The sequence below is a fragment of the Lepeophtheirus salmonis genome, chromosome 14 (genome assembly GCF_016086655.4).
Source record: "Lepeophtheirus salmonis chromosome 14, UVic_Lsal_1.4, whole genome shotgun sequence".
Taxonomy (NCBI): Eukaryota; Metazoa; Arthropoda; class Copepoda; order Siphonostomatoida; family Caligidae; genus Lepeophtheirus; species Lepeophtheirus salmonis.
In genome coordinates this window covers 39267932-39282933 of record NC_052144.2, presented here as the reverse complement: position 1 = coordinate 39282933, position 15002 = coordinate 39267932, and the positions used below count along the sequence as shown (strand labels likewise).

The following is a 15002-nucleotide window of genomic DNA, read 5'->3' as shown; positions in this document are numbered from 1 at the left end:
CGTTATCAATTTGGATAATGTTAAACCATGTTCGAAAAACCATCAATTGCACTTATGTTGATTCAATATAAATATTCCTATGTAATAAACCATAACCTTATCAAAGTAAGCACAAAATTATAAAAAAATAATTAATTTATAGATGTATATAAAATGAAGGTATGTATCAAAAAAATGGTGCGATTTATTTACTCAAAACTTACTAAATGAGATATTTTGAGGTTATAGAATAAGAATAATTATATGTTTTTAATTAATGCTGCTAATTATGATTGAATTAGAAATAATTGTAGTTAGTTGGGAGAATATAAATTGATACGTTTAGTCAGTTCAATATTTTTTATTACTGGCGGGATTTTCTAGATAACGATGAATCTAAGTATTAACTGCCTGAAAAGTCCGGGGCTTAACAAAGAAAACTCGTTTTTTCCGTTCAAATTGGCTTTAATTTTTTTTTATAATATTTTTATTATCCCATAACACTTTTCAAGCCATTGTTTAGCTTGAATAGTATATTTTCCCATCAAAGAGCAATATGTAAAATAAGATTTTTTTTTTTTTTTGGATCCATTGTTAGAAAATAACAAAAATAGCGTCACACATAGCACAATAACACACAAACTATAGAACAGTTCTTGGAATGGAATAAAACTGTGATTATGATTTTTCTGGGAGTTTACAAACTCAGAAATGCCATGCTTCTTTTTTTTTTTTCTTGAGAGAACATTTTTATTCATAGTGAGGTTCCTACTAATGCCTAGACTTCCAGTGTCGACTTTTGGGTTCTTGCACAATTTGAAACGTTTTTGAAGATTTTCACCGTCTTCAATAAGTTTTTTGGCTTGATAAATGGTCCTACGGACCACATTTAACGTATTTGCCATATTATAAATTTTTAAATCACTGCAAAGCAAAGGCAATATCTCCCTGAATTTTGTCTTTCTTGTAGTCATTCTTTAGCATAGGGAAAAATTCTTTTTCCTTACTGAAAAGGTAAAATATTTATTTCCTAATAACTTTAATCGGAAACCGATTTTCAGCGTCTATACTATTTTTTGTAACACTTCGTAACTTTATAAAAAATAGTTAACAGATACAATAATACATGAAAACCACTGTACTACACTTTTTTCAAATCTTTCTTTAATTAGTCAGATGGAATTGCAAGAATTAAGTATTACTAAAACATTATATGTACTCGTGTCGTATCACAATTTATCCATCTATCCTGGAAATAGTCTTTGAAGTCTATATACTTAATGTATACATTTTTGCTATGAGTGACTGTAAATATAACGTGCACATATTGAGTCCAAGATTTCTCCCGAGCGCGTTACTAGACATTTCTTAAATTAAATGTACATGAGTTAATTAAAATGAAAACAAAATACGAGACACAATTATTAATTGAAAAAAATAAAATAATTGTATGTATTAAAATACAAAAAGAAAAAAAAAATGTGAAACTTTACGCACGATTTGTACAAACTTCAATACATCATGGCATGACTTTCAATATACATCCTTTAAATTTGCATAAACATATCTCGAATCACATGTGTTGTACATTAGGTCGGTTTTTTTTTCAAGTTATTTCAAATTTCAATTCATCATTAAACATCTAGTTTAATGTTTGAAATGAGACAAAAGTTGTATATTCCGCCGATAACAATTAAAATACAACATTAATCATTAATCTTGCATTAATTAATTATAGTTGACATTATTTCAACCAATAAATGAAGGTTTTTTCTAAAGCTATGATATAAAGAAAAAAATAATGTGTGTTATACGTGGATCATCAAAATTTCCAACTTTTTTCGCTTCTTTTGTTCGATAGGACTATTTTATAAAAACAACTTTTAAAGTATATTTTATAGGTTAGAAAATTGTCTATCTAAATAATTCATGCAAAATAATTAAAAATGCCTTCTTAGTATCTAAATTTGCTAGGTAAAGAGTTGTTGTTATTTGTCATAATTTGATCGAGATGTGCGACCTAAAGATGACCTTGAAGGACAATACAATTTTACATAGGTCATTTTCATACCATATCACAGCTTCCCCACAGTAAACGTAATCGAAATTTCAAAAAAGTTAAATACAAACCGCCCTATTTTATATACTAGGAAATGTTTTCCATTGTAAAACATGCGTGGATAACAGAAACGATATCACATTTTACATATATCTGTGTGTCTAAGGTCAAAAACTCTTTTGCATGAACATACACGTGTATTTAGGTATATACAAAAAAGGCTTACTCCTAAATCTGTTATTTAAAACATATGTTACAAATACATAGGGAAGACGGGGAATAGTTGAAAAATAAATAAATATTTATTTTCATTATATGCTACGAAGAAATTCACTTTCTCACAAGAAATCGTGCCTCGGGTTTTAATTGACAATTCAGTTCATTTGAAGCGTAAATGATACAGATTTCTTTTACAAGAGAATATTTGGTTATAAGAAGTATAATTCAGCTCCAATATTAATTTATTTTCAAATTGATTGGGGAATAACCAATGCAAGGTTAATACAATATTATATAATCTCAATGGGATATGAGCGTTGTTTACTTATATTAGTTGTAAACAAAGTGTCAAATAGTGGCGCCAATTTGTGGTGAAATAATACAACTCCCTAAATGATAATATTATTTTGTATAAAACATAGATATGAATATACATATGAAGTATTCAGAGTGAGCCTTAATGATTTGCGAAGTAATGGCAGTGATTTTTAATCTACTTTGTGTCCCTGCCTTCGTACAAAACAAGTTTTGGGCAGAGGTATTCTGGCTTTGTTAGTAAATGACGGGAAATTTTCTCAATGACAATTTTCTTTAGGGTAATTTTGACATGGCAATTTTCTCAAGTGCAATTTTCCGTGCGCAGCTGGACTGAACTGGACGGGACTGCAGGCTTCATTCCTCAATAAGGACTCATAACAATGGCAATAAGTCATTTTTAAATCTCAAAACTTGTTTTGTGAATAGCAAGGCCACCATGCAGATTAAAAACAACTGCCACCACTTAACAAATCATTTAGGTTCCCTCAGAATACTTCAAAATGAACACCGAGCTCATGGGTTGATTAAGACTAAGGTAGGACTACCAAGCAGGTTAAAAATCACTGCTAAAACTGAACAAAGTATATAGGTCACCTCAGAATACTGATAAATAAATTATGGGCCTTTGTAAATTGTAAATATGTTACTTTTTATATGGTTTATAGAAGGTTGACCAAAAGTCCGGGTTTTACCATGACACTTCATGGGCTCGATCTTTATTTTGAAGTATTCAAAGGGGTCCTAAATTCTTTATGATGCTGTGCCTGAGGTTATTTAACCTGATTGGCCCTATCATTGCACATAACGTGCTCGGCAGGACTGAACTGCAGCGGACAGAGAGTGAACTGAACGGTATTTTCGTTCTCAATTCTAAATAAGAGCTTAAACAAAACAAGGAATAATTGATTTTAATACCTACCTAAGGAGTAATATAATATGTACCTACGCCCTACACTCTATCTCATTTACATACATAGTACATATATACTTAAGAACAAGGAAGTATAAAATAAGTCATTCGATAAATGCACGATTTGATTAATGATGCTATGATATGCAATACAAATCTATGAACCATGTTTACAACAATATCTGATATATAAATGTAGATATTTATCTACTGATAGAAAGAGGTTTAATCATTTCTGCACACATTCATCATCATAGAAACTAACTTTGTTGCCTCTTTTGAAAGTTTCAGTATTTTGGAGGAGCCTCGTATATTCAAATAAAAAATATTATTCCAAGAGGAATAAAGGTTCCATAGTAAGTAATAGTTTCAATTATAACTATTATACAAATAGGTATAATATACCCATTATAAAGTATATCCATTTCCTTGTTTGGCATTCCATTTTTGACAAATAATTAATTTTGAAATTATTTATAACTATCATAAATATTATAGAATATTTATTGTTTCTATAAAGTATTACTGACGGAAGTTTGCATAGGTACGGGGTGATAACCAACTCAAATGCGAATGAAGATACAGAAGCCAAACTATGTTGTTTATAAAAAACTTTATTAGACATTATTTTTAAGATAATCTCCATTTCTCTGGATCGCCGTGTTCCAGTACTCCATCCACTTGTTAAATGCTGCCTCGTAGTCTTCCATGGTGATTGTTTTTTTGCACACACCCACCCACACTATTTTGATAGTGTTGCTAGTAATTGAGGTACCAACCAGGGCCCCTTTGGCCTTGGGAAAAGAAGAAGTCTGCTCGCACGACTTCAGGTGATCAGGAGGGAGGAGAATGATCAATCAATCTGATGGATCTGGTGGTGATGAGCTCCTGTGGGGTTCTTGCTATGTGACTGTTGCAATTTTTCATGTGCAAGAACAACCCCTGATTGGCTATGAAGGCCGTTTGACATTTAAATTTCTCTTAAAATCTACTGTAGCCACTTCAAAAAGCCTTTATTACCCGTCACAAAATTTCAAAATAAACCACGGGTCCATGGGTTGTTTAAGGCTGCAAATACAGAAACCAAGTTAAAAACCACTGCAGCTGATGCACAAAGCATATATACACCTTCCTCTAGTATAAACCCCGGGTCCATGACACCTCACGAAACATTTAAGCCCCCTCCAAATACTTGAAAATGAGCCTTGGGCACATGGGTTGATAAAAGCTACGGCAAAGACACCAATCAGGTTAAAAACAATTGGCCCAGGGTTCATTTTGAAGTATTTGAAGGGAGCTTGAATGCTTTATGAAGTGTTGGCGGTGGTTTTAATCTAGTTGGTGTCCCTGCTGTAGTATTAAACGACCTACGGGCTCGGGGCTTATTTTGAAGTATTCGGAGGGGTCTAATTGCTTTGCAAAGTGGCAGCAGTAGTTTTTAACTTGCTTGGTGATTATTTCTCCGGGGCAATTTTGCTAGGACCAATCTATTAATCTTTTTTGATAATGATTATCGTCATATTATACAATTATATAAGAAAATTTTGGGGCTGAAGTTTTTTTTGTTTGCTAGAGCAAAATCCCTATTGTAATCGTCCCGTGCCGCTACTAACTAAAGTCATACTTCTTCAATAATATAGTTTCTTTATACGAGTTGAATACGTATAAATGATTAATACCTTACTAAGGAGTGTTTAAGTCGTCTAACAAGTATTTAGTTCTCATAATTATGTAGTTATACGCAAGTAAATATTTACACGAGTATAATGAACATCCCAAGTTGACGATGATGAATGAGCTGTAATTATGATATGTAGGTATTTTTATATATATTCAAAAATTCATTTAAAACAAAGCATGAATAAATTAGATCTTATAAATGCCTTCAAATAAAGATAATACCAAAACCAACATTATTACATAAATACATATGTGCTCAGGAGATTTTTATGGAAGGAATGATGAAATCTGGCCTTCCTTTATTCTACATACATTTTAAAATATATGGCTTTCACTATGTACTATGATAAAGTTATTGCAATTTCTTTAAATTTCAAAAAAAAAAATTCCCTACTAAAAAACTATAGCATTAGTTACAAAATAAAGAATCCAAAACCTCCTTTATGAATATCATTTATAGATATTATACAAAAAAGTAAATAAAAATCCCGTAGCCTAAAAGTTTGTTTTAAATTCACTTAAATAATTACTGTTATTAAAAAAACAAGAAAAAACTTGTCAACTTGTGTTTCACTTTTTTTTTTAAACTATGAATTTTGCGTTAACATTGACATAACAAATACGTCATAATTGAACTAGGCGATGCTATTTTGGACGCTTATAGCTAGTTTGTTGATGGTTTTACAATTGCTTGAACTCTGGGACTCATTGAGACGTTCGTACGCAAGGTTAAGAGCGAGTTTTATGCCTGCAAAAGTGATTTTGAGCCAGCAAGAATGAGGGGTGAGGTCGAAGTGACTGTGTCCCACGCCAGAATTCGTGGCCAGAATCAAGCAAATTGTGAAATGAGGACCGAGGGTAGTCCATCTGTACAATGAATTGATAAGTTGGTCGGTCAGAGTCGCTGACCCGGCTCTGTATTTACAAAACTTGAGGAAGCGCCAGATCTTGACAAAAAAACAAACAAGGAAAATTGCTTAAAACACTCCCAAAAGCTACTCCACCGCCTCCAGCATCCCCTTCATCGATAAATTTTCTCAGACAGGAAAAACTCTTAGCAGGACCAGAAGTTTAACAACTAGAACAACAGCTGTTTGGTCTTGTACCCCAATGATGTACCCGTCGTCATGCAGACAAAGTTCCCACCCCACCTTATGGTGCTTGGGATAGTTATCTCCGAAGGCCGCGTCATGCCTCCTCATGTGTTCCCCAATACCTCGGGGTCAAACGCGTATTCCTACATGGACGTGCTAGAGATCACGTTGAAGCCCTGGATCGAGATGTTTGCCAATATGTGGTAGCAGGACTCGCTTCCCTTCCACACCTCGAAAAAAAGTCTCATTTAGCTCCAAGACAATTTTGACAACTTCCTCTCTCCGGAATTTTTGCATCCAAACTCTCCAGATCTGAGTTCGATGATTTTTTTTGGGTAGGTGCGATCTAACGACAAACCAACCGAACCCTCTGCAACACCAAAGACGAACTTATCAGTTCGATCAAGAATGAATTCCAGGATTTGTTAAGGAACCAAGTGACAAAGGCCTGCTCGTGCCTTCGACCACGTACAGAGACTGTAATTGAGGCTTGAGATAATTATATTGAATAAAATAAATAACAATCTATCATACTTTCTAAATCTAATTATATTTTTTTAATCTTATAACTGGTTGGAGAGAAAATTGCTTTTAAAAAAATCATTTTCGCAGCATAGATAGCTTGCACATTCTGCATATTATGTAAGCTGGTTGTAAATTGTAAATCGAATCAAATGTCAAATAGAGTAAATGACAAAAGCTTTATGCACTTACATACTAAGTTTTGTTGCATTATATCCAAGTATGGCTACCTAGATAAATTCGAAATACATTTATCCTTGCAAATATAAGTGGTATAACTATGTATTAAAAAAAACAAAAAAACAACAGATTAAATGTAAAGAAATTGCTTATTCAAGTCTCTCATTTGAATCCCTTTTCTGTTCACAAATTCAGTCATCCTTAGTGAAATCATTATCCTTTTAATGAACATACTAGTATAATATATTTCATTGTTAGATATGAAATTCAAAGAATAATTATCTCTTTTCATAGTGAATAACTTTTATTCTCTCATAAAAGTGTAAAGTACTTATATCTGTGGTTCATTCATAGAATCATTTTAAAGACAAAACTACATAATAATTTGTATGTTTGTACGAATAAGAAGCCATATAATATTTTTTTTTGAAGGCATTGCAATCAATGTTAACCCGTTGCAGGTGATCCGTGGTACCCCAATAAGAGCCAGTTAATCAGGCTTTGACAATGAACGAAAAAACGAACGGCGTTCACGCTTTCCGTTCATTTTTTGAACACATAAAGTACGAACAAAAAAAATGAACAATGAACGGGAAAAAATATGAACGGTGTTCATTTTCTTAGTGTCTATAAGGGGTCGCTTTTTAACTATTCTTTCCGAAGATTAGTACTTTTTTTTTTCTTTATTATGGGTATAATTATAATTATTATCCTTGATGGTCACCAAAATATAGTTTTATAATTATATTCAAAAATTATAGAGATATGATTTTGTGTAAAAACTTTTAATTACATTGTACATTTATTACTTTCTATAAAATGTATGACCACACAATTTATAGTTTATTGACCAGTTGTTATAGCAGGATCATTGTTATTGTCCAAGTTGGATGGAGAGGCTTAGATTTGGCTGAAGTGATCATTTCCATACATCGCAAATTGAATAAAAAGAATAAACGAAGCCATAAAAATAGGCTGCAGTTATTGGTAATTCGAAATGAAAGGGAACTGAATTCATTACGATTAAAAGAAGTTCATATTTATTCACAGAAATGGCCACGTATTACTCAACTGATTTGATTGTATAATCTTTTTTTTTTTCTACATATCATCCAATGTCCAGTTACAATGTAAAATTTAACAAACAAATAAAACAAAACAATTATCAAAAAAACAAAAACAAGACAATTAGCACTGACATAAATTGAGGTGTTAACACTTCCTCGATTAGGAAGACTAAAAAATACAATTGGTTCCCTATCACCAATTTGCTTGTATAATCGAATGAATAAATTTATAAAAAGATATCGTATACTTTTGAGATTTTTTTAAAAAAAAAAAAAAAATAAGTAGAAAATTACCATTTCACTTAAACAAGAATATCATATTTCATAAAATAATGAATGTGCCTAGTAAGCCGTGGAAGATTTATTAATACAATATCAAATAATAAGTTTTAAACTATAATTCGGAGTTGTGAGTTTTTGAACACATAATTCCAGTCAATTTTATAGCTTTATATTTGCGTTAGTTAGACTTAATTACTCATTTGTGGGCCTCATGCAAAGCATGGATTTCTCAACTACTAAAAAGTTGTGAATAAATTCATGGGCAAATCCAGTTGAAATAAATAAACATAAGGCTTCTTGTAATAAAAAATATCATTTGTTTGGTATTGTAATCAGCTATGCAATTGAATAGGGCCAATCCAAATCAATTTGGCGCCCTATACAAGATATTAGCCAGTAATATGTATATTTAATATTATACTCTCACACAAAGCTGAATAGGTTATTTTTTTAGGCATTTATTATATTCTGAGAGAAACAATTACAACCTCTAATTATTTAATAAATAATTAAAAAATGTAACGTACATAGCCAATACAAATTATACAATTGAACTATGCATAAAAAGAAAACTGATGACAAGTGTTAAAATAATAAGAAATGCAGTCCTTAACTGGTCGGGCAGTGTATTCAGTTTGGGTTGTAGCTGAAAATATATACAAGTGAAAATTAAAGGCCGATCAGGCCCAAGTGTTATAGGCTCAACTTGGCCCAACTGTCTTGTCGGAAAAATTGAGCTTGACCCGAAAGTCGAGTTAGGTTTGGGTTCACCTTCTTTTTTTTCGTACCCATTATGGCACTCCCTGAATGAACGGCACCGTCAGCATTTGCATATATTGTCTATTCCACAGGTTGGCCTTGGTAGTAAATGAGGATACTCTAAAAAAAATATGTCCATTCAACCATTTTTTAAAGGAGGGAGGCTGTTGAAAATAAATTGAAGATTGCCTTGAGTAAAAGTAATGCCTTTAGACACTTTTTGAGACCGCTCTAAAAAGTACCTGGATACTATTATGTGGCTATTCAATGAAAAAAATTGAATTAGTGGGATACCTTTTTATAAAAATTGAAAGCATCATTTTTATCAGTATATTGGAACCCTGTACATTTCAGCACTCATTTTGCTTTTAGTAAGCTCCACTCTTGAGGCTCATTTTTATGTATTGATAAAGCTGTATTTTGAAGGATGGACTTTTTATAGTAAATATATATTAAATCAATAAATAAATAATTCAAAAATGAAAGATTGAACGGGAAAATGAAGGAATGAGCGGGGGGGAAAATGAACTAGTGAACAACGAATGGAAAGTTTTTACATAATGAACGATTGAACGGAAAAGGGTGAACGGGTACAAGCCTGCAGTTAATTAATTTATATATCAGGAGTATCTGTAGCATTTAGATGAAAGTAGAGGTACAATAATTGTAGCTTTCATGGGTCGCCAGGTTCACTACTGCTCAGTGGAATAGAGGGTATTTTCTTCATCAAATGATCTTGCCATCGACATCTATTATTGCACACTATAGATCCATTCCTCCTATGCCCTTGTTATAATGTGTGAAGTAAAAACTTCTGACCTTTTTCGCTTTAATTTGACAATTAAAAAAAGAATTAAAATGAATAAATAAAATTAACATGCCGGTTTAACTCGACAATTTCAATTATTTTATGGAATTTTCGATGATTGGTCTACCATATCCTCCTTCATATTCGACGTCCATATTACCAGAACAGAATCCTATGAACCACCGCTTTGCTCTTGCATTCGATACTGTATTAGGTTCATAAACAGTACAATTTTTTTTTGGGCGCCTGCTCTATCTTTTTACTTTAGTTGTAGTGATATTAAAGAATGCGTCAAATTTTCTCTTTTTTTACTTCCAGCACAAAACTGTAAATTAACTTTTTTAAAGTGTGCTTTAAGCTTTTTTTATGTAATGTATTAGTCGTGAGACATATAGTTCACTAAAGACATCTAGTGAAAAACGCTCAGAACTTTTTACTTCACCAAATATTTGGGAAATATCAGGTTAACCTACTTTTTTATACTCTATTCTGCCTTCTTGCAATAGAAAATGGAATACCTTTGAAATTGTCTCTAAAGCTTCGTTGATAATAAGATATTTCCTTTGAAAACAATGTATTATTATAAAACACAATGGTTATTTTACTGGCAAAAGATTAAATTTTTTACAATCTAATTTCAAAATGAGATAAAAATGTAGAAAATATATATAGAATTGATTCAAAATTGATCCTTAGTAGCATCAAGGATCACAAAAACATTTCTATTCAAAATTTAATATCTTTTTGTTATACTTAACGATATATTCATCTTAGGCTATAATTTGGAATTAATATAATCTCAATTCGAGAAAGACTCTTGAGTATTGCAGTGCCCAAATAAATGAGGCATATTTTTCTTATTATATAATACTAAATAAAGTATGTCGGACGACAAATAAACATAAATTAATCAATAGATGTTCTAGTAAATAAAAAAAATCATACTTATATATAGTTGTAAATTAATTAACCTATTGCCTGTTATGAGGTAATTCCTTGATTAAGAAACATCAGTCTTCTTAAGATTTTACTTAATTAATAGAGGGTTGATCTGATCTAGTTGTACACCATTGATTATTTTCAATTTTTCAAGAGTAAAATTTAAACAAAAGGTTTTGTACGGATATTTATTTAACAAAATCATCTGAAAATAGTGATTGGCATAACTTTTATCCATTATGTGAGCACTCAGCTCTAATATTTACCTCAATACGAGGCCTAAATCCGTTGCAGAGCTTAACTATGTTGTAAAACTCGAGCTTGGTACACACCCTGCTTGATGTAACCCTCTAGAGACTGACACTCCTACTATGTGTGCACATACCCTCTCCTCCAGATGCACCTAGATAGAGTAGTCCAATGGTTTCACATCTGGAGAGGAGGGTGGCCAGATGTTGAGGTCCTAAAGTTCCGAAAAGTTGTTTCTGAGGAAGGTCTGGGTCTAAGCGGTGCGATGATACGGAGCTCCGTGTTGAGTTGGAAAAAAAAAGATGTCTGTGAACTTTTCTCTGGTACATGGTAGTATTTTGTGATCCAGAAGTTCAATGTAAGTATCTGCATTGAACTGCACCTTCCTCTCCACAAAAATGTAAGGGTAGACTTCTTTTGTGCTGACCAATTATGGAAGCTGAGACATTGTCTGGATCAAGGTTAATAAAAATACAAGGTTATACCATAACGCGTGTACGACTGATGTTTGACTTCCTCCACGCTTTTAATATTGACGTCATAGTAGATGAGTGGTTGCGTGTTTCGTCGAAGTCTGTTTTTCTTACCTAGCAGTCGGTACCTTGTATTAAATTGAAAATTCTAGTAATAGTGACGTCATAGACTATGAGTGGTCGCGTGTTTTGTCAAATCTGCCTATATGGGCCAGCAGTCTGTACAATACATCAGATTGAAAATTCTAACAAGTCAGATTACGTGGTGGTCTAACCTTGTATTTCTATTAACCTTGGTCTGGATGTTCGGTTGTGATGTAGCGGCTGTTCTGCTTATTCACAATAGGATCAACTTTGAAAATTTTATCATCAGAAAAGAGCACAACTTTGCCCAAATTTTTGTTGGCCTTGAGAAAATGTATAATCTTCTTTACTCTTTCCAACCTTCTTTACTCTTTCCAACCGTGTCAGCCTGCTCTGTTCGGAGATAAGATGTCTTGTTGTCCTACTCCGTGATTTTATACCAATGTCATTCTAGATTGAAAATAATAAAATGTGTATCACTAGATAAGATCAACCCTTTAGATTTAACCATTTGAGTGTATAGATATAGAACCATAAGAGATTTAATAACTCCTATTTTTTTTTTTTACTATCTGTTCTATTTTGGGAGTAAAATAATGATAATGTATACCCTATCTTTAATATTTCTTAGCAAACTGGTACATTAGAAAACTCATTTAATGCATTTAAATTATTTGTAATAAATAATGGATTCTAATATTAGTACTTAATATATTTTTATCTTTTTCAGGGTATTCGTGAAATTGAGTAAATAGATCAAAGCATCATGAAATCCTTCAACTGCCCCCTTTTGCTCATCTTTATTGCCTTAACTCTTTATCTCATCCCATTTTCTTCAGGCCTTCGAGGTCGGTCAAAATATAGACCTCAAAAGACTTCATACTTTGATCCTGTCTCTGGGATATTCCGGCGTGCACCTCATTTATCCAATGTACAAAGTCCTTCATCCTCCATCCATACAACATACTTTTCCACTCCAGTACCAGAGATTTCAACTTCAAAAGTATACACGTTTTTTCACAAGCCGGAAGATGTAGTACTACACCCAACCTCCTCATTTGACAAAAAGTACAAGAGACCAGCCATTCCCAAAATTAACTATGATTTTTCCATTGGACGAGACGAAGAGCCACCAAACGTGTCAAAAGAGAAGAATACCTCTTCATTACCTGATCCTAATGAAAAATCATCCCTAAAAAATTTGTATGACTATGCCATAGGGCGTGATAAGGAGATTCCCCTTGTTAAAAAGAAAAAGATTTACTTTGATGTTGAAGAGGTGAAACCCTCCAAAGAGATTGAAAATAGCGTAGAGGATGAAGAGGACTTTGAACGAAGAAATCATCGGCCAAAACCAATAATTACATTCCGTACAAACAGATTTAGCACAAAAGCACCATCTTATTTCCTTCCAACTGTTGCGTCAAATTATGACATAGCTTCAACTTCGACTACAACAACCACAACCACTACTACAACGACAGAAAGTACTACTTCCACGACTACAGCCTCTACTCCCATAACTACCACTTCAATACCCCCTGCCACATCAATCATACCTGAACGATCAACTTGGAGGACCACAACCACAACCGAGAGACATTTTACGTTTAGTAAAAAGTCAAGTATTCGGGATCATTATCGAAATATTAGTAAGCAAGGTTCGAAACCGCAAGTGGCTCAACTATATACTGTGTATGAAAATGAAAAGTTCCCTCACTTTCCTGAGCAACCCATTGGATCATTTCCTTCTATCTTCACTCCTAAGATAGGACAGCCATCTAATGATACAAATAATGGAATTACGGAGGTAGAAGATAAAATAAAAAATATTGAAAATCATGCCATGGAAAAGGAAGATGAAGGAGAAACTGCAACTGAGTCTCAAAAGACTCCGTATGATTGGAATACTAAGACACGTATTCGTAGTAAACTGAATATGAACAAAAAGAGACGTATTCTTGGATTTACTTCATCTACCACAACAACATCAACCACAACCATGACGACAACAACAACGGAGGCAACATCATCAAGACCCTCTGGTCAACTAGAAACCAGGCATAGGTACTACTTCACCGTTTCCGATCAAGAGCCCGAAACTCTTCAACAGAACCCTGATATATATCCATCGAATGCCAAAATAACAACTCCAAGATCCCTACTCCCCTCAACAACAACGAGTTCTCATTTCTACGTTGAAGATTTTAGCCATTCAGACGCTCAACCAAAATTCGTTCCTCGTTTTAATGCAAATCCGGAAAGCTTTGCACGTCCCAGAGTTCCCTCACTATTAGAGTTTCATCCTTCTTACCAAGAGCATGACTTTGCTCCTCGAGATCACGTATATAATCGATTAGAAGAATTAGAACGGGAGAATGAGTTCCTTCTTCGAAAGAAACCGGCATACGTTAATAGAGGACACAACCAAATTCGAAGAAAAGGACAAAGACGTCATGATCGACCTCGTCCAAATCGAAGAGCAAGGAGACCTAATAGACGTTCTCGTCATCCTGATGCGAAGAGACACAGATACAATCAAAGTCTACAAAAGCGTCGAGGACCCCAACATAGGTTTAGTTAAGGAATCCATCTTTTAACTCAGTTGAACAAAATTGATGAGCCCTAACATTTTTTTAATGTTGTTTACAATTGTTAAGGAACACAAAGACTTACGTATACGAGTGCTCATTATTTGAACTGATTTATTTTATATGTATAACTACAGACCTATTTTACCTATAACCAATTCATTTACACAATTAATCAAATGTATATAACCATTTTTTACTTTGAGAAATATATTAAATTAAAATGAGAATCAATTTGAACTTTTAAATAAATTTATTTACGAATATTTAATCATTTTTTGTCTATTTCATTTAACAGATTGTGAGTATAAAAAGTGATCATTTTGAACTATGAACAAAATATTTGGCAAAGAAATGATGGGCAAAAATAATGGACTCGTTTATTCTTTTTGAAAACGCCCATATTATGTAATAACCTCAATCTATAAGGGTGCATTTTATTTATATAGCTTTTAGGTAGTAAACATTAAAAAAACGAGTCAATGTTTTGTTATGAAGGACCATGTTTCTTATACTAGGTTGGAGATAAAGTAATAACTTATTTTTCACTTTATTTCAATTCTTTATGAGAAGTGATAAAATCATCCGATTTAAGCCTAGGATGACACCCTCTCTGTTCAATAACTTGTTGTTGCCAATGAGAATTCAACTTCATCGTAGCCTTTATCGTAAAGTCCTTTTCCCTATTGAGAAAAAACTTAGACAATCAATTTTCACACGTCTTCATGAGATCAAATTTGTACCCTCAAGCGTGTTGGCCATGGCCAGGAACGGGTAGTAGTCACTTTG

General features: G+C 33.0%; 1 protein-coding gene across 1 annotated transcript in view; it reads left to right on the top strand.

Annotated features, from left to right (window-relative positions):
• The window catches only part of LOC121129235 (uncharacterized), a 49001-nt gene extending 34517 nt beyond the window's left edge, over window positions 1-14484 (top strand). Inside the window, exon 2 of the mRNA XM_040724945.2 lies at window positions 12353-14484. Within this exon, the coding sequence (XP_040580879.1) occupies window positions 12389-14206 (1818 nt within the window). The 5' untranslated portion in view covers window positions 12353-12388 and the 3' untranslated portion in view covers window positions 14207-14484. The remainder of the gene's footprint in view (window positions 1-12352) is intronic.
• Window positions 14485-15002: the final 518 nt, after the last annotated feature.